This window comes from Mesoplodon mirus (assembly GCF_964341445.2).
Source record: "Mesoplodon mirus genome assembly, chromosome: 19".
NCBI lineage: Eukaryota > Metazoa > Chordata > Mammalia > Artiodactyla > Ziphiidae > Mesoplodon > Mesoplodon mirus.
In genome coordinates, this window is record NC_138995.1 from 28462966 (window position 1) to 28483274 (window position 20309).

Below are 20309 nucleotides of genomic sequence, written 5' to 3' on the forward strand. Positions count from 1 at the left end.
ACCAGGCCCTGCTCATTTAGAGACTGCTTCTGCTGAGACAGACTCATATGCACTGTGGATAACAGAGAACCGAGTAAGAAATGAGAAAGCACTCCCAGATAATATCATACAAGTATATTTTGGTACCTTGAGCAAATCAAGCATATTATAACCTTCCATGGCTGTCCCTAAGATAGTAAGACAGCTTTTTCTAATTAGACAATTTTTTTTAAATAGATAAAGGAGGAATGGAGAAAACTCTGCCCCACATCCTTGTGCTCATGTCATTCAAAGAAATAAATCAAATCAGGTAGTAATAAAAATCAGCCAGTGAATCCACACTCCCACTTACGTTCTGCTGACCTAATCCTCCCATTTGTGTTACAAACTAAATGAATAGCCTGGCTCTAGTTGTAAATGTGTTTTATAAGACAAAGGTTCTTTTTGTACAGTTTCTTGGAAGCTGTGTCACGCCCAGCCCTGCTCAGCAGATTCTGCTGCAGTGCTTCAAGTGCTGTGGTTTTCTGAAAAGCACAGGCGGGATTTTGCTGATGGTATCTCGGCCTCACAGTATCTCGGCCTCACAGCCACTCCATGGTGAGAAGCGGGGACTAGCCCTTCTGCCCTCCAGGATAACTGAAGCAGCGCGTGCACCGCTGCTCATCGTTAGCGATGGAGACCAGGAGCTGCCTTCACCCTGAGCATGGGACTCACTCAACCTCTCCATATCTGAAGTGCAAGATGGAAGCCAACCATTTGCAAGACAGGAAAATGCTCAAAAAGGAAGCAATACACCCTGGTTCTGGGAGCTCTGCAGCAAAAGAAATTATAGTACTGGTCTTGTCAGTAGAGGACGTTGTTCATCCTACCTCCCAGCTTCTTTTCCTGGTCCCTGCCAACCAACAAACAGAAAAAAGCAAAACCAGGAGTATCTCCTGTCTGAGCCCCTCTCTCAGTTCCTTCACAGAATGCGGATTTTTAGTGGAGACAAGGAGAACCTGGGCCCCAAAGTTTTATAACTAGGGAGCCACACTTTGTAACCACCACCAATGGAAGGAGCCGCATCAGGCTGCTGGCCTGGGAAGCCATGGACTGAACACTGCGAAACAGAAATAAGAGATCACAGGGCGCTGTGGCAAGCAGATCAAAGTGGTGCACAGGGTCAAGGGCTGCCATCTGAGAATGACAGACTGGTCTACCGTAGTGCATTCAATATTTGACAAGGTTTTAACCCCCATTTAAATCAACCAGTTTAGCCCATTTCTGATTCCTGAAACCAAGCAATTTAAAGATACCAGAGTGAAGATAACAATATATGTTCCCCATCTCCGGAGTACTGGAGCATCAATAGATATCGACAGGTTAAGAGAAGCTGGTAAAGAGGGAGGGGATGACTCAACTCCAGTTCAAAGGCACCAGGGCCTGGCCAATACTTGAAGCTCTATTAAATTGTTAGATAAATATTTTAGCCGTGGGCTTCTTCCAAAATACTCTTACAGAACCATTCCAACTTCTTTCTTAAGTTGGAAATTGATATTCCCCTGCTCACTACAGGATATAAGAAACCTCTGAGAAGACAAAAAAGCCTGTCATTTCCTGCCTGCACAGAATGCATTCAGCATCCATTTACTTGCTTGTTCTGAAAGCCCTGCATTCAGGAGTAAGTGTGAATGGTTAAGTAAAAAAGCTGAAATCTTATATCCTTGGCTCACATAAAAGCAGTTTTTCACATTTTCCACAGACGATGCCTTTAACAACCATTTTTATTCCAAAGTTACCATTTTTAATTCCATTCAGAGGACACTTTAATACAACTGCATACTTTGCCACCATACCATAATGTCTACCTTTCCCCTTATCACAAACAGGCAGAAAAATTAAATCATTTCAGTACTTACCACAGCAATCAGCATTAGACTACCTAATTATAAACACAAAATAGGATGGCACATTAACCTGCCTCTGTGAAGACACTATTTTTTCCTTTTTACATGTTTACTGGTTTTTACCAGCTCTGAGATTTACTCTGGGTCAGGGTTTAATGACAAGGAACAGCAAATAAGTGGGGGTGATGTGGGCACCGCAGTGTTTACCCAAGAGACGAAGCCTAGCACAGCTACTGCCCTGAACAAGAACACAGGACACAGTGTGATGTGTGTCTTTTCCACACGCACCTCAGCCACTACAACTGAATTCTGGCCTAAAACGTACCTGGTATTTGTTCTAGAAAAGGGTTTCTCTCTAACTAACGGGCTTTGGATCCAGTGGGAATTGGATTCATTTGCTAGTGAACCCAAGAGCATTACCTATAGTTTCAAGTCCAGGATAGGCAGCTGTTATAAGCTGGGAAAGGGCAAGATTCAAATATCCATTAAAGTCCTCTAAAAATTCATAAGAAAGGTTACCATGAACTTCCCACTGACTCTCTTAGGAGCAAGAGGAATATAACAAAGGAGGTCAATAAATCAAATGCTTAACTAAAAATCTTCACACTGTTAGATTCCATGCAACAGTCTCTTACATTTTTATATTATGTGAAAACATTTGAAGAGCAAAGTTTTATTCCTTCAGAGTCCATCAATTCAAAATTTCTAATCATCCAATTTGGGCTAGATCACTATTATTTGCAGAAAAGACTGCTCAAGCATATTAAGAGCAGAAACAATAAGGAAGATAAGTATGTTTTGCCTACTTAAACCATTTCTCAGAATTGCTATACAAATTATCAGTATGCAAATAGATGCAACTCTTATGAATGAACCTCATCTCTTCCTTAATTTACTAAAACAGCTTTGGTAAGACCTCTCCTTGGTACACACACTTAGCAGTTGCAGTTTCTAGGAATAGATGAAAATGACAACTACATTTCTTTAAAAATAATTCCAGAATTAAGATATTGTTCACCCATTCAGAATGCACCCTCCCTCAACTAATTCGAGCTAGGGAAAGCTTACTGCACCTTTCCCTCAATATTAATACTTTGCCAGTACTAATCCTGAAGAACTGCTATTAGCATACTAATCACTCTAAGAAAGTCTAAACTTCTTTTCAACAAACTGCCACAGGATTTCTGGAACCAATTCCCTACCAACAACTTGCCAGTACTACAAACACACAATTAGCACTCAAGACAACTACTTTTCCTCTTAGCTGTAATACACAGCTGCATTTAATCAGCAGTACCTTAATTCTGAAGGTATAAAATTAAAAGATAAACTACGAAAATAACAATTTAGGTGATATGGGATTATACCACCAGTGATTCATTTTTATGCTTACCAAAGCCATTTAGCTTCTTCTGATTATTTAAAAGATAAGCTAAGAGTGGTTTGAGTATACTCTACGTTACCAAGGACAGAAAAAGGAAGGAAATAATGAAAATTTTATTATAGATATAGTGTGGTAAGTAGAACGAGTTTTTAACAAGTCAATTATTATTGCACCATTTTCTTATAGTTATTTTATCCTCTTTTTAAGACTTCTTTTTCTCTTTATTCATACAGGACAGATTTCCATCTGGAAATTGAGCATATTATGAAGACATTTAGTTCCATATAGGGTTTTTTTGTGTGTAGAAGGGACTACATTTTCATTTATCATGATTTAAATTGGTTGCTAAGTCAATTCCAACAACATAAAGTTGTTTACTTTGTGGGGGAACATTCAGAAAGTTTTGTTTTTTCCTAAGCAGTAAAGCCAACATGCTATATTTGGAGGCCATGGGAAGAGAGATCTGAGACTATGAAAGAGGTGGCATCTAGGAAAGCCTTAAGAGGGTCAGACTGAAATTATGGCTCAGACATTTTCAGAGGTGCTACTCCACGCTAAAGGAAGGGGGTGAGCAAAGGCCTAAAGTATAAAAGGAAAATGAAAGAGTTTGGTAACCTGGTTAGCTGAAGTAGAAATCTCTCTCTCACACACCCCCCAATTTAATCCTACCTATACTTACCCTGTAAACTAGAGTACTTAAAAATACTTAAAAAAAATCAGACTGTCTCTAGTTGGAAAATGTCTCTTGAGAAATCTCTTAAATACATTATAGAACATTAACCTGTTTGGAGAGAATGACTATGACTAAACTCTGGAATCAGACAAGGGTAGTCAGCCTCACTTTCCAAAGGCCTGAAAGAGAGTGCTGAGGATGAGATCAGATACTTGGTTGAGGTTTGCAGTCCCTGAAACAACTAGAAATAGACGTCTTATCCTGAAACTCCTCCATGAAACAGAGTTAGATTTGAAGATGTTTCATTTATTACAGTTAATTGACAGTTTTAAATTTTCTGGCACTGTAAGTATAGTGGGTTGAAGTGGGTACTGCCAAAAATATATGTCTAAGTCCTAACTCCTGGCACCAGTGAACGTGATCTTATTTGGAAATGGGGTCTCTGCAAATGTAATTAAAGTAAGCATCTCAAGATGAGACCACCTTGGAGTTAGGGTGGGCCCTAAATCCAATGGCTGGTGTCCTTATAAGAGAAGGGAAAAATGGATTTGACACACCTGACAAAAAACCTATGAAGATGGAGGCAGACTGGACTTATGCTGCCACAGATGAAGGAATGTCAGGAGCCACCAGAAGCTAAAAGAGGACAGTCTCCTCTTGTGCCTTCGGAGGGCGCTGCCAACACCCCAATTTCAAAGTTCTGAGCTCCAGACTGTGAGAGAATGCATTTCTAATGTTTTAGGCCACTAAGTTTGTGGCAATTTGCTGTGGCAGCCATAGGAATCTAATACAGTAAGTTCAGCAATAATATTATTATATTTTGGTTTAATGCCATTTGGAAATATTACAGCCTAACGCCGAGAAACTGCAGCTCCCATTTTTTATGGCCAACCCAGGCTGTTTCTGCAGAGCCTTCTTGAAAAATACATGTAATCTAGGGAAAAAGCCCAGAATATAACTGAACTGTGTAACTGTGCACTTTATTACTCTATAATACACATCACCCATGGTACATCAGGTCTGTTCAGACCACAGTACAAACGTGCAGTCTGCCCTCTATATTGTTTTCCAAAGACGGAAGGGAGCAAGTGGATCTCTGAGAGGAACCATGCTTGCAAGCACCACAAAGTCACTCAGAACAGAGCAGTACAGTTGTTTTAGTACCATGTCCTCTTAACAGTTATGGCTCTTCAGCTCCATTACAAAAATGTGTAGGCCTTCTTTATGACCATTTCCAAAAATTAAATCAATAAACATTAAAAAAAATTCCCCTAGCATCAGCCATACATATATTTAAGTGGGTTTATTTAAATATGTTACTTTTGCTGGCCACAGCAGTCTTTTAAAAATGCATTATCAATGCATGCCAACATCACTGTTTATGACAAACAACAAAAAACCTGTATTAATTTCAAGCTCCATTAGAAAAAGAAGGAAATACAATCAATGTTTACGAAACAGAAAAGGACAACCTATTCATGGGAAAATGCCTTTCCAAGCTTATAAGTAATGCAAACAATGGATGGTACAAAGTCTTGGACAGCACCTGTCAAAGGATCCTTCAGCATTTCCTTTTATGGATTTATAAGCTGACATAATAAATTCACTCTGACTGATACTCAGTACGTGGGATTAGGGTACGTTCTCATCTCAAGAACTGCACTGGTTGGAAAACAAAAGCTCATACACAAAAATCGATCAGATTTATGGTATGTGAATTATATTTCAGTAAAGCTGGTAAAAATAAATGATAAAAAAAACGTCCATCAAAAAGTATATCTGGGGCTTCCCTGGTGGCGCAGTGGTTGAGAGTCCACCTGCTGATGCAAGGGACATGGGTTCGTGCCCCGGTCCGGGAAGATAGCACATGCCGTGGAGCGGCTAGGCCTATGAGCCATGGCCGCTGAGCCTGCGTGTCCGGAGCCTGTGCTCCGCAGCGGGAGAGGCCACAACAGTGAGAGGCCCGCGTACTGAAAAAAAAAAAAAAAAAAAAAAAAAAAAAAAAAAAAAAAGTATATCTGGCCTTTTTAAAAACAAAAAATTGAAAATGTCCAAATTAACTCTTCCTGGACAACCAACACATTAAGAGAAGAATTAAAAGGAGGACCACTCCATGCTAAGGGCGAAAGCTGGCTTGGCTCCTATATTTGACTACTACACAGGAAGTCAGGGAAGGACATGATACTACTATGGGTACAGGAAGTTTAGGCATAGATCAGCTGAGCCACACAATACAACTTAAAACTCCAATCTCTATCAATCACTAGAGCTATCTCAGATTAGGCCAAAGACTCAGCCCTTTAGAAGTTAAATTTTCTCCTTTAAGCCTTTGCTGGCAAGAAGATGAAGTCAATAGAGGATTTTATTTTGAAATTAGTTAGTCTTAAATCTTTACTTCAGGTCTAGATGATCAATTCCCAATTAATCAAAACTTACCTTAGAGTGACCACTTCACATTTTTAAAGCTATTCCAGAAAAGCTCAACTGAGAGGTAAAATTTTGAAATGGAGGCATCCTTCTTCTCAAAGTTCAAAGACTCCCCAGTGGTGCAGGACCAAAACTCTTAGCCATGCTCATTCCAAATTAAGAAACTCTCTTTGATGTGACCAAGCATGCATTGCTAGGAAGCCACCTAATGGGGCTATTGAAGGACAGTGTTCATGCATAAAGTAGAAGGTTAGAATAAATGATCATTATGACTCAATACATTTATAAACCTGTCATTAATATCTCAAAGCAAAAAATGTTGTACCACATCAGTTGGAATTCATGAAGTGCATCACTAAATGTTGCTGGGTATTCCAAATATGTATTACAAATATGCCAAAGAAAATCTAAAAAGCAGTTTTTAAAATAAACAACTTATTTGGCATTTTAAACATTAAAAACAACTCTAACAAACAAATAACCTTTCAGCAAGTGCCATTTCTTTCCACACTATTAGGAATACTTCCCCACATATATGGTGATTATTCAAATTATTTGAGCTGTATCTCATTCACTCACCTGTTATGGGAGTAAGTATTTGTTTCTAGGGCATCAAGCAGTTGAAATAGAAGGTGGGGAGAGCAACAGCTAAAACTTAAAAAAAAAAAAAAAAGAGGCAAGTATACATGCCATTTTGAGATTACATGGAAAGGGCTTCCCTGGTGGCACAGCGATTAAGAATCATTCGCTTGCCGGTGCAGGGGACACGGGTTCCAGCCCTGGTCTGGGAAGATCCCACGTGCCGCGGAGCAACTAAGCCCGTGCACCACAACTACTGAGCCTGCGTCCTGCAACTACTGAAGCCAGCATGCCTAGAGTCCATGCTCCGCAACAAGAGAACCCACCACAATGAGAAGCCCACGCACAGAAACGACGAGTAGCTCCCGCTCGCAGCAACTAGAGAAAGCCCACGCACAGCAATGAAGACCCAATGCAGCTAAAAATAAATTAATTAATTAAAAAAAAAGATTACACGGAAATAAGAAGGCATCTATAAGGTGACAGGCAAATATAATTTAGTATATAAAACTGGAAAAAAACTGGATTTTCATACTCTGGGAACATATCAATAACAGGGAAAATAATGAATATCTATAGTTACTGAACTCTCAACTCAAAGTTGAGGGTTTTAGGTTTCTCAAGTGGAATAAACGCAGTAGAATTATGGCCATTACTATAGATGGATTAAAACAGTTCTCAGAAGGGTAGTGGAGTAAAGAGTATTAATTCAAATTGAGCTCAAATAATAAATAACAGATCCATCTGTACTAGGATTTGCCTTTGTAGGACCTGCATCCTTTCATCTCAAAGGTAAATCAATGATAAAAATGGTATCCCACTATCCTTTCACTCTAACACAAGTCAGTGTTCCAATTCCTCAGAACTAAATGGATCACAGGACTTCCCTGGTGGTCCAGTGGGTAAGACTCTGTGCTCCCAATGCAGGGGGCCTGGTTTCAATCCCTGGTTGGGGTACTAGATCCCACATGCATGCCACAACTAAGAGTCCATGTGCCACAACTAAAGAATCTGCATGCCATAACTAAGACCTGGTGCAGCCTGAAGGAATGAATGAATGAATAAATAAATATAAAAAAAAACCCAACAACTAAATGGATCACAAGATTTTTCCTTAACAATTTTGAACACACACACACACACACACACACACTCACACACACAAAAATACCAGTTTCTGATTAGATTAAAATAGCAATCAATTGTGCCAGTGGCATGCTAGGTTAAATGAGACAGGAGTGCTCTATCAGACCATTTCCTGGTGCCACTAATGGAGCCAAATACTTCCTAGAAATCGATGAGTAGGTTTCAGTAATAGTACTCTGCTTCCCCAGCTCTTTGCCAAGCCATACAAGCAAGATGTAGAAAAGAAATGTGGAAGACGAATAGTAAAATTATTTGAGATCTAGCAAAGAAAGCAAGAGAAACTTACAACTAATGTCTCCGTGCCTTGGATTAAGCCCAAAGAAGGAAGAGAAATCTGTGCTCATAATTACAATAATTTAAAAAGTGCAGGTCGGAAATGCTTTCCTAAATTCAGCCTTACAGAGCACCCTGAAAATAATCCAATGTTCCTCCAAAGCTGAGCCTCCCATTCTCTTAATATCTGAGGAAGAAGAGAATTAACAAAGAAATGTGATATTCCTAAACCAGCTGGTGAACAAAAGGCCAGGGCCTTCAGCCTGGGTTGCATGCTCAGGGTTGCACCTGCACCAGTCCTGGTACCTGGCAGCCCTTACCTGAATGTCTGTGTCCTTCACAGGCTCAAGAGGCTCAAAGGTGGTGGCTGCACTCAGACTCTCCAATCGCTGGGAGATGTGGGATATGTCAAGTCCCCGAGACCCGAGGAGAACTGACCTATATGAGGATATAGGGCAGGGAGAAAAAAGTAGAATTAGAACATCTAATATGCTTCCTAAAATACTAGAGAGTATTTTTAGTATGAAACTAAAACTTCTTATATACTGCCCAAACACTTTTGTATGGTTGTTTTATACCTTTCCAAAAAGATCTACCACCTGGGATAACAGACACAACGTTGCATTTGGTAGTAAGAGAGAGTTCTGATCATGCCTAAATTAGAGTGAGGGACCTGTCTAGGATAAATTGATAGCATATCGATAAAATTACAGGCTAGACTGCTCCAAACACTTTATAGTAAAGAAAATCGTGAGGTAGATATTATTCTCAATCCCCGTTTTACAGATGAGGGAACCAATGTGCAAAGAGGTTAACCAACTTATCAAAAGTCACAGAGCCAGGAAACAGCAGAGCCAGGTCACCAAGCTCCACAGCACAAACTCTTAACCACCATCCTATATTTACAGCCTCTATAAAGACAGATGTAGTAAACCACAAAATTTTAGAAGCTTCAGGAGAACCTAGTCTAAACTTCATTCATTAATTAAGGAAACTGAAAGTCCAGGGCAATCAATAACTTGCAAAGGGCAGGGAAACCAGAATCCAAGGCCAGTTCTCCAAAGCTTCTCTTCAAAAGCCAAATACCATGTGCAGTACATCTTCAAATTCCCTCTCTGCTGCCCAATCCAACAGTAGAGGAAGCTGTCACCTGACTAATAAATGCTTTTGAAGAGAGATGGGAACACTACAGCTGGCTTTATGTCTACTCATCTGGAGCAATGTAACAATGGGAGAGCAAAAAAAAAATTATAGATTCTCACTAATATCTAGAACATTCTCTGGAAGAAAGAAACTTAGGGAAATTAATTGTTTAGACTGTTGCTTTTGGATTATGATTTAGTACCACCAAATCCCATCGATAAAGCCTGTACTCATTCTTAGTAACTTAGAAGCTAGACCACCTGGCGGCACAAATAACCCTAACACCTATGGGTGTTACACTGAAGATGACCAATTCTGAACTAACACACTTACTGGAAAAAAGAAAAGACTTCTCATGCTTATTTCCATTCTACTTAGTACCACAGGAATAGATAATGTGCACCCAGAGGGCTCCACACTGTAGATTTTTGTCTCTTCCGTGCAGACTGGTCAGCTATGATGCTATCCCTGAGGCTTCCCCTCCAGGCTATCATTTCAAATAGATAATCTTGCCTCTCTCTTCTAACAATCCTTGATGGCTAACTTTCTAGTACAGTGGTTCCCAGTCCTGGTTGCACATTACAATTGTCTAGACAACTTTCCTCCCAATGATTCTGATTAGTGTTGGGTAAGCCTGGAGCACGCGTATCAGTATTAGGCTCTCCCCTTCCCTTTTTTATAACAGCTTTACTGAGATATTATTCACATATCATACAATTCACCCATTTAAAGTGTAGAATTCCATGGGTTTTAGTATACTCACAGAGTTGTACAACCATCGCCACAAGCTATTTTAGAATATTTTCATCACCCCTCCCTGCCAAAATTTCCCCCACTCCATAAGCAGTCATGGGAATATATCAATAAAATGCTCATGTCTCCATAAATCTCCCTCTAACCACTAATTTATTTTCTGTCTCTATAAATTTGCCTACTCTGGACATTTTCTATAAATGGAATCATACAATATGTGGTCTTTCATGACTGGTTTCTTTCACTGAGCATAACGTTTTCAAGGTTCATCCATGTTGTAGCATGTATCAGTACTTCATTTCTTTTTATTATTGAATAGTACTCCATCATATGGATATGCTATATTTTATATTAATGAACATATCATCATTTGAAGGACATTTGGGTTGTTTCCACTTTTTGGTTATTATAAAAAAATGCTGCCATGAACATTCATGTGCAAGTTTTTGCGTGAACGTATGTTTTCATTTCTCTTGGGTATACACCTAGGAGTGGAACTGCTAGATTATATATTGACTCCCTGTTTAACCTTCTGAAGAACTGCCAGACTATTTTCCAAAGCAGCTACACTATTTTATATTCCCATGAGCAAGGTACAAGGGTTCTAATTTTTTCCACACTCTTGCCAATACCTGTTACTACCTTTTTGATTATAGCCATTTTAGCCAACTCCTTTTTAAACTATTATAGAAAAAAATCTTAATATGAAATTAAAATAATAAACCCTGTACCTATCACCCAGCTTCAAAAACTAGCGTGTCGTAGCAAACTCTATTTTCATCTACATCACTACCTACTTTCCTCTCTCTACCACCCAGATTATTTCGAAGTAAATCCAAAATATTCTCTTAATTATTTCATAACTTTAAAATGTGTTTGTTTGAATGGAATACAAGTAAGTTCTCTACCTGCAAATAATTGATATGCCTCCAAATGTCTTTTAATATTTGAGTTGCCCCTCCATCTCATTTTTTTTTCTTACAATTTCTTTGTTGGAGACTCTAGATTATTTGTTCCATAGAGCAGTGCTACTCAAACTTGAAATGTGCATGTGAATCACCTGGGAAGCTTGTTAATACGCATATTGTTTCAGTAGGTCTGGGATAGGGCCTGAGGGTCTCCATTTCTAAAAAGCTCACAGCTGATGCTTATGCTGTTGATCTATGGACCAGACTCAAAGCAGCAAGGATGTAGTTTCCCACATAACAGGTTTTACTGATTGCATCCCCATGATGTAATTTAACATGTTCCTCCGGCCTCTCCTATCCAATTTCCTGTAAATTGAAAGTAAGTGCTAATGGTTTGATCAGATTCAGGTGGCATTATTATTATTTTTTTTGGTTCAATTACTTCAGACTTTTATCAAGAGGTATGTAATATCTGATTACCTCTTTTTGGAATGTTACCAGACACTGATGATCATTGCTTAGATGCATTAATTCCTTAGAGGTTGCAAAATGGTGGTATTCTGTCTCTATTAGCTGGAATATTTCCCCTCAGAGACACTCTTCATCAACTATGTGGTTACTCTGAATAATGAGTTGATTCTCTAGCATTCTCCAAAGGTGACTGATGAGTTTTGCTTGAGTATCATTATGAACTCATGAATTTAAACATATCTGATGTATTTCAATCCACTGCAGTTATTATCCTTATCATGGCCAAAATCATCTCATCTTTGGCCAGTAGAAGCCTTTTCAAGTTGGTTTCTGAGTTCTTTTGACATGACTCAAGTTGACCTACATAACTTCCTTGCCATCTGGTATGACAAGACAAGTTCATCTTGCCCCAGACCTGGAATCGGTCAACTCTCCAAAGAGCCCGTTACTTTTTATTACGAAATGGATTTTTAGAGACCACTATCTGGGCACTAAGATTGCTTGCTCATTGCTATGCTGTTTCTAAGCCTTTCAGTAAGCAGAGCTACAAATAGAGTTTTTACTTTTGTTTCAGTTTCCTTAAGATAAATTACATCACGAGTTCATACTGACATTTCCAATTCAAAATTAAAAACATAAAGTTTGGGTTTAACCTCATAGATTTCCTATCTGTATCTCCTTTCTCTCATACCCAAAGTCCTAGTTCTCAGCATCACCACCTTAACTACTTATTTGCTTTATCCTACACTATACACACAATAGTCTCAAAACAGCAGTATCAATCCCTCTACCAATAATATCATTATTGAAGACCGATTAAGATATTACTTGGAAATGTTCCTCTCTGAATGATTATGTCACCAACTGAATGAGCATTTATTTTCCTTCTTTAGGAATTCTTTTTTTGACATTTAATTTTGTTTTATAATTACACAAAATATTTATACAATTCCAAAGTCAAATCTATAAAAAAAAGTCCATCTTCACCTTATTTTTTCCCTTTTCCTATAGGTAACCCTTTGTTTGTTTGTTTACACCATTTATATATATATATTTTTTGTGGTACGCGGGCCTCTCACTGTTGTGGCCTTTCCCGTTGCGGAGCACAGGCTCCAGACGCGCCGGCCCAGCGGCCATGGCTCACGGGCCCAGCCGCTCCGTGGCATGTGGGATCTTCCTGGACCGGGGCACGAACCCATGTCCCCTGCATCGGCAGGCGGACTCTCAACCACTGCGCCACCAGGGAAGCCCACACCATTTATATTAATCACACCTTTTTATTTCCTGTATTTGTTGCTTTGACATCTAGGGCCTTGCAGGCACTGGAGTGACTGCCTCTCCCACAGTTAGCTAATTCCTAGAGGCCTGTAAGCGCATATAAGAACATATGCACACTAATCAATCCAGAGCCCATACCTCAACCACCTCCTTCATTGGGTCACTATCCCCTGCCCTAATCATCTCAGGGTGAGGTACCAGACAACTAGAGACAGCGCCTTTACCCTAGAGCCCACTGAGGCTATTCAAACTAGCCAATCCTAAGCCTGCTCACCCTGCCTTCCCAGAGAAACCTCAGTAAAGGCTCTTGCCCAGGTTTTCCCCTTGCTTCCTCTGCCCCCTGACTGACCTCAGTGCTCCCTCAGGGGCCCTGCATGGCATGCCCTGCCTCCTGTTTCCAGAGAAATGTGAGTAGAGGGCTTCCCTGGTGGCGCAGTGGTTAAGAATCCGCCTGCCAATGCAGGAGACACGGGTTCGAGCCCTGGTCAGGGAAGATTCCACATGCTGCAGAACAACTAAGCCCATGCACCACAACTACTGAGCCTGCGCTCTAGAGCCCGAGCTCCACAACAAGAGTAGCCACTGCAATGAGAAGCAGGTGCACCACAACGAAGAGTAGCCCCCGCTTGCATCAGCTAGAGGAAGCCCGTACACAGCCATGAAGACCCAATGCAGCCAAAAAAAAGAAAAAAAAGAAATGTGAGTAGAAACTTCTTCCTTCATGACAGTCATGTCATATCCATGTTTGCATGTCTTACCAAACCTGATTATAGTAAATCTCAGCTACTTTTAAACACCTTCCTTCTTTTTTTATTAGCAGTTAGGTATATAAGTTTGTGTTACCTACTTTTTAAAAACAGCTTTATTGAGCTATAATTCACATACTATACAATCACCCACTTAAAACGTACAATTCAGATACATTTATAAATGAATCACTTTGTTGTACACCTGAAACTAACACAACATTGTTAATCAACTATACTCCAATATAAAATAAAAATTAAAAAGAATTTTAAAAAATGGCAGAATGTTGATATGATAGGTGATGGGTACCTGGGAGTTTATTATACTGTTTTCTCTACTATTGTGTATGTTTTAATATTTCCATAATAAAAGTGTTAAAAGTAAGTGTAATAAGAGGGGAAAAAAAGAATCTAAAAAAAAAAAAAGTATAATTCAGTGGGTTTTAGTATAGTCACAGATTTGTGCAACCACCACTACAATCGATTTTAGAATATTTTCATCACCCAGAAAAGAAATCACCCTACCCACCAGCAGTCACTCCCTATGTCCCCTAATCTACCCACTCCCTTGGCAACCTCTAATCTACTTTCTGTTTCTACAGATTTGCCTATTCTGGACATTTTCTATAAATGGAACTATACAACATGTAGTCTTGTGACTGGCTTCTTTCACTTAGCATAATGTTTTCAAGGTTCATCCATGTTGGAGCATGTATTAGTAATTCATTCTTCTTTATTGCCAAATAGTATTCCATTATATGGATATGCCACTTTTATTTATCAATTCATCAGCTGTTAGACATTTCGACTGTTTATACTTTTTGGTGATTATGAGTAATGCTGCTATGAACGCTCATGTACAGGTTTTTGTGTGGACAACTGTTTTCATTCCTCCTGGGTATAAACCTGGGAGTGGAACTGCTCAGTCATATGGTAACTCTATATTTAACCTTTTGAGAAACTGCTGGACGGTTTTCCAAAGTGGCTGCACCACTTTACATTCCTACCGACAGTTTACGAGGGTTTCAATATTTTCCACATTCTCACCAACATTTGTTATCCGTCTTTTTGATTACAGCCATCCTAGTGGGGGTGAAGTGGTATCTTATTGCGGTTTTGATTTGCATTTCCCTGATGGTTAGTGATGTTGAGCATCTTTTCATTTGCTTATTGGACATTAATATACCTCCTTTGGAGAAATGCCTATTTAGATCTTTTGCTCATTTTAAAATTGGGTTGTCTTTTGGTCCAGCCACTAAGTAAAACAATATGGAGGTTTCTCAAAAAACTAAAAATAGAACTACCATATAATCCAGCAATTCCACTCCGGGGTATGTACTTGGCAAAAATGAAAACACTAAACCAAAAAGATACATGCATCCACAGCAGCACTATTTACAATAGCCAAGATATGAAAACAACCCAAGTGCCCATCCATAGCTGATAAAGAAGATGTGATACACAAAGTGGACTGTTACTCAGCCATAAAAAAGAATGAGGGGCTTCCCTGGTGGTGCAGTGGTTAAGAATCCACCTGCCAATGCAGGGGACACAGGTTTGATCCCTGGTCCCGGAAGATTCCACATGCCACGGAGCAACTAAGCCCATGTGCCACAACTACTGAGCCTGCACTCTAGAGCCCGTGAGCCACAGCTACTGAGCTCACACGCCACAACTACTGAAGCCTGCATGCCCTAGAGCCCACACACCGCAACTGCTGAAGCCCGTGTGCCTAGAGCCCGTGCTCCACAATAAGAGAAGCCACCGAAATTAGAAGCCTGCACACCGCAACGAAGAGTAGCACCTGCTCACAACAGGTAGAGAAAGCCCGTGCAGCAACGAAGACCCAATGCAGCCCAAAACAAAAAACAAACAAAAAAGAATGAAAATCTGCCATTTGCAGCAATGTGCATGGGCTGAGAGAACATTACGCTTAATGAAATAAGTCAGACAGAGAAAAACAAATACTGTATGATATCACTTACATGTGGAATCTAAAAAATAATGCAAACCAACGTACACACAAAACAGAAACAGACTCATAGATATAGAAAACTAATGGTTACCAAAAGGGAGAGGGAAAGGGGGAGGGGCAAATTAGGGGTATGGGATTAAGAGATACAAACTACTATATATAAAATAGATAAGCAGGGCTTCCCTGGTGGCGCAGTGGTTGAGAGTCCGCCTGCCGATGCAGGGGACACGGGTTCGTGCCCCGATCCCGGAAGATCCCACATGCCGCGGAGCGGCTGGGCCCGCGAGCCATGGCCGCGGAGCCTGTGTGTCCGGAGCCTGTGCTCCGCAACGGGAGAGGCCACTGCAGTGAGAGGCCCGCGTACAGCAAAAAAAAAATAAAATAAAAATAAAATAAAATAAAATAGATAAGCAACGAGGATATACTGTATAGCACAGGGAATTATTATATCCATTATCTTGTGACAACTTTTAACGGACTATAATCTGTAAAAACACTGAATCACAATGCTGTACACCTGAAACTAATATAATATTGTAAATCAACTATACTCCAAAATAAATTGGGTTGTCTTTATTATTGAGTTGTAAGAGTTTTTAATATGTTCTGGATATAAGCCCCTTATTCGACATACATTGTAATATGCAAATATTTTCTCCCCATTCTGTGGGTTGTTTTCTCTCCTGATAGTGTCCTTTAAAGCACAAAAGTTTTTTAATTTTGATGAAGTTCAGTTTATCTATTTTTGATTCTGTCACTTATGCTTTTGGTTTCACATCCAAGAAGGTCAGGAAGATTTACACCTATAGTTTCTTTTAAGAGTTTTAAAGCTTTAAAGACAAATACCATATGATTTCACTTATATGCAGAATCTAAAAACCAAATCAAATGAACAAACATAACAAAACAGACTCATAGATTCAAAGAACAAACAGGTGGTTGCCAGAGGGGAGGAAGGTGGGGGGAATGAGTGAAATAGGTGAGGGAGATTAAGAGGTACAAACTTCTAATTACGAAATAAATGCATCACTGGAATGAAATGCACAGCATGGGGAATATAGTCAATAATATTGTAATAACGTGGTACGGTGACAGATGGTAACTAGACTTATTGTGGTGACCATTTTCTAATGTACAGAAATATCGAGTCAGTATGCTGTGCACCTGGAACTAACATAGTGTTGAAGGTCAATTATACTCAATTAAAAAAAAAAAAAAAAAGAATTGTTTCGGTCATTCTAGGTTCCTTGAATTTCCATATGAATTTTAGGATCAATTTACAAATTGCTGCAAAAAAGCCAGCTGGGATTTTGATACGAATTGCATGTAATCTATAGATCAATTTGGGAAGTGTTACCATCTTAATAATATAAAGTCTTCCAATCCATGAATATGGACTTTCTTTCACCTGCTTTCTTAAATAAATGATAAAGTACTATACCCTTTCCTCCACCTTGCATGTTTATTTTACTTAACGATATGGCCTGGAGTTGCTCCATCCATGGCAGTGTATATTCTCATTCCTTTGTGCTACTGAAAAGCTATGCACATGTACCAATATTCAACCAGTCCCATATTGATGGATGTCAGAGTTGTTTCCAACTTTTGCTATTACAAATAATGCTGCAAAGAATAACCTTGTGCACACATCTTTTCATACTTTTGCCAGTGTATCTTTGGGAGAGATTCCCTGGAAGCGGGACTGCTGGGTCAAGAGTAAATGCACTAGCTATTGCCAAATTCTGTGCCACAGGCACTCTATCTCCACCAGAGATACATGAGAACATATCCAGTGCCCAGTGATTTTAAGGCATACCAGGGTTGGGAACCTTGGCATTTAAAAATTAGCTTTTAGAATTATGAGAAGAGAAAGGATATGCAAGTGGCTGGTGCCTGGAGGAACTGTGGGCCTGTGCAGTGCATATGCAGAACTCCTGATGGGGGAGGGGGAGGGAGGAACGATGAAGGAGGCAGGGAATCTAGGGTAGGGATGGTTTTACAAATAAAGGCTGTACCAGAAACTTTCAGCTTCTAAGGGTGGAAAAATCCAAAGGTTCCCTGCCCCCAACCTGCCCCAATTTTTGTAAGCCAGGCAGCTTCTCTTGAGCACAGAGCCAGAGAGGCTGGAGTCAAACAGTGCAGTCCCAGGAGAACAGGAGGACAAAAGCTGTTCTCAGTCAGTATACATGGGGAGCAGAAAAAAAGTCAAGAGGCTTGAGTTAGTCCCACCAGTCACTTACTGACTGAAAATCCTGGGTGCATCACTTTTCCAAGCTTCCTTTTTCTCCTGCTAACATGTGAAGGAAAACCCTGCCTCTCTCACCTCTCGGGCTTGTGAAGACCAGTCAAGAGAGCACCTATTATATGCCTATGGGAACTGAAAGTGCCTTACAAACGTGAGGGATTCTCACTGCCCAAGCTGGATTTGAGTTCTGGTGTGACCGACCACTTGCTTATCTGACTCTCCTCAATTATAAAACAGAGACAGTAACACTTATTTCACAGGGTTATTTTAAGAGGAAAGTATATAATGCATGTAAAGTACTTGGCACAATGTCTGACAAACAGTAAGTGCTTTAAAAGGTAGGTTAGTACAAGCATAGTAAAGTTATAATCTGCTGTTTAACTCTGGGCAAATAAATGTTTATACATGCTTTGCTTGAACATGAAGAAAAGTGTGAAAGAATAAGTAAATTAAAAACACTGATTACCTTGGAGGGTAAAGTTAGGGAGAGAGAATGATTGCTTCATTTTTCCTTGTACACCTCTAGGTTGTTTGGTTTCTGAGCTGAATGGAAAAATCCAGTGAGGCATCTCCAATGAGGAAAAGGGGGGATGCAATTGACGATGTGTACCCAGGGAGGGCTTCACAGCTAGTGATAATATTCCATGTCTTAACTGTGCCATGTGCACAGGAGTATTCATTCATTTTCTTATTATTTACACCAGGAGTCAACAAACTTATTCTGTAAAAGGCAGGCAGTAAGTACTTCAGGCTTTGCCGGCCATACAGTCTCTGTCATCACTACTCAACTCTGCTACTACAGCACAAAAGCAGCATAGACAATACTTAAACAAGTAAGTGTGCCTGTGTTCCAGTAAAACTTTAACAGGCAGCAGGTTGGATTTGGCTCCTGGGTCTTAGTCGGCCAACCCCTGATTTATACCTTTATATATGTTATGCATATTCTTCTTTATGTGTGAAGGTATTTTACAATTTAAGAATATCACACATGCAAAAAAGCCAGCAAATCTGTTCCCTAAAATGAAAAATCCAACGAAGTCTATTTAAACAAATGAATTTCAACACAGAACAATTCACTCTTAGGTCTACAAGCTAATCTTAACTAAAATCTTGAAGACAGAAATTTTTTTCAAAATTTATTTCGTGTAAGAAAATTTTCCCTATTCACTTCTCTCCTCTGCCCTCATCCTGTACTGAAATACTCACATCACACTTTATGTCTCTGCCTATCAAGGAGATGGAAAAATACAGTCATCAGCCCTTTGGTTTCTTTTTGAGCACCTGCCCCACCCTATATCCATTCTTTCAATGTTCCAACTTCCTCCTCCCTAAAATGATGAATTTAAGGTAGAAAGAGATGAGGAAGAATGGAAATTTACAAGAAAGAGAGCATGACTGATAATTGTTCCCAATAAAACATTTTCCTTTTTTGCTCTTAATAGGCTGTAAAGCTAATGTAATTAAATTATAACTATAGCAACTCAGCTGGCATCACAGTCCTTTCGCTCCAGCAGCATTCTTTCACACAAGCAAAAGCCTGCAGGCTAAAGACCCGGGGTAACTGCAGGCAACCAGCAGCAGCAGCAGTAGGAGCCTGCAGGGAGGGAAAGTTAGCAGAAATGTCTAAAGGCTGGATGGGGTGCTGGACGCAAAGTGTAGTGGAGCAGTTGGCTGCATTTAGCTACAAGGCTGGATAGTGAAGAATCCCTGCCAGGGTTCCCCTGATTTGCCTTTACCAATACCAACAGAACAAAAACTAACTAGTATTTTAATAAATAAAATTCTGGGGAGGCCTACATAAGAATTTCTACAACATCCTTACTGACTCAGCAGAGCAGCCAAAACATTCAGCTCTCAAGATTAGTTGGGAAAAAAAAAATGTAGCCCTTATACTCACCCCCTGTGACATTTACTATGTATCCAAAACAATGTCCCCACGTTAACACCAGCACTTAGGTCTTATCAAGTTTAAGGAATGAAGACTGAGCAGATGACTGACGATTCCCCATACAGTATTTCCCACAGAGAATCTTAGCCACTTTCCAGACCCAGCAAGGTCACCAGTAACAGCACCTCTGCATCCTCCCATGACCCTTCCATCAGGGCTAAAGGAGCATACACTCTGGAGTCAACCTCACTGGGTTTGAATCCTGACTCACTATTCACCAGCTGTGTGATCTGAGAGAGTTACTTGTCCTTTCTGAGCCTTAGCTGCTCATCTGTAATACAGGGACCACATTCCTACTATTTGTTGTGAGGATTAAGCAAAATCTTACTGATGCATAGTAAGTAATCAGTAAATCACATTTCTTATGAAAGAGGCGAGATGTTTTCCTGCCTCACCAAATAATAAGCTTCTTGAGGGCAAGGACCATGTCTAATTCATAGTTGTAGTCCCAGAGACAGCCCAGGCCTGGCACAGTGGGGCTCCCAAACACATGTC

The 20309-nt window shown here is 39.9% G+C and overlaps 1 protein-coding gene across 2 annotated transcripts in view; it reads right to left on the reverse strand.

Moving 5' to 3' along the window:
• The window catches only part of NUP93 (nucleoporin 93), a 104550-nt gene that overhangs the window by 67098 nt on the left and 17143 nt on the right, over nt 1-20309 (reverse strand). For both annotated transcript variants that reach the window (XM_082607149.1, XM_082607148.1), the window contains exon 3: nt 8668-8785. In XM_082607149.1, the coding sequence (XP_082463275.1) occupies nt 8668-8785 (118 nt within the window). The remainder of the gene's footprint in view (nt 1-8667; nt 8786-20309) is intronic.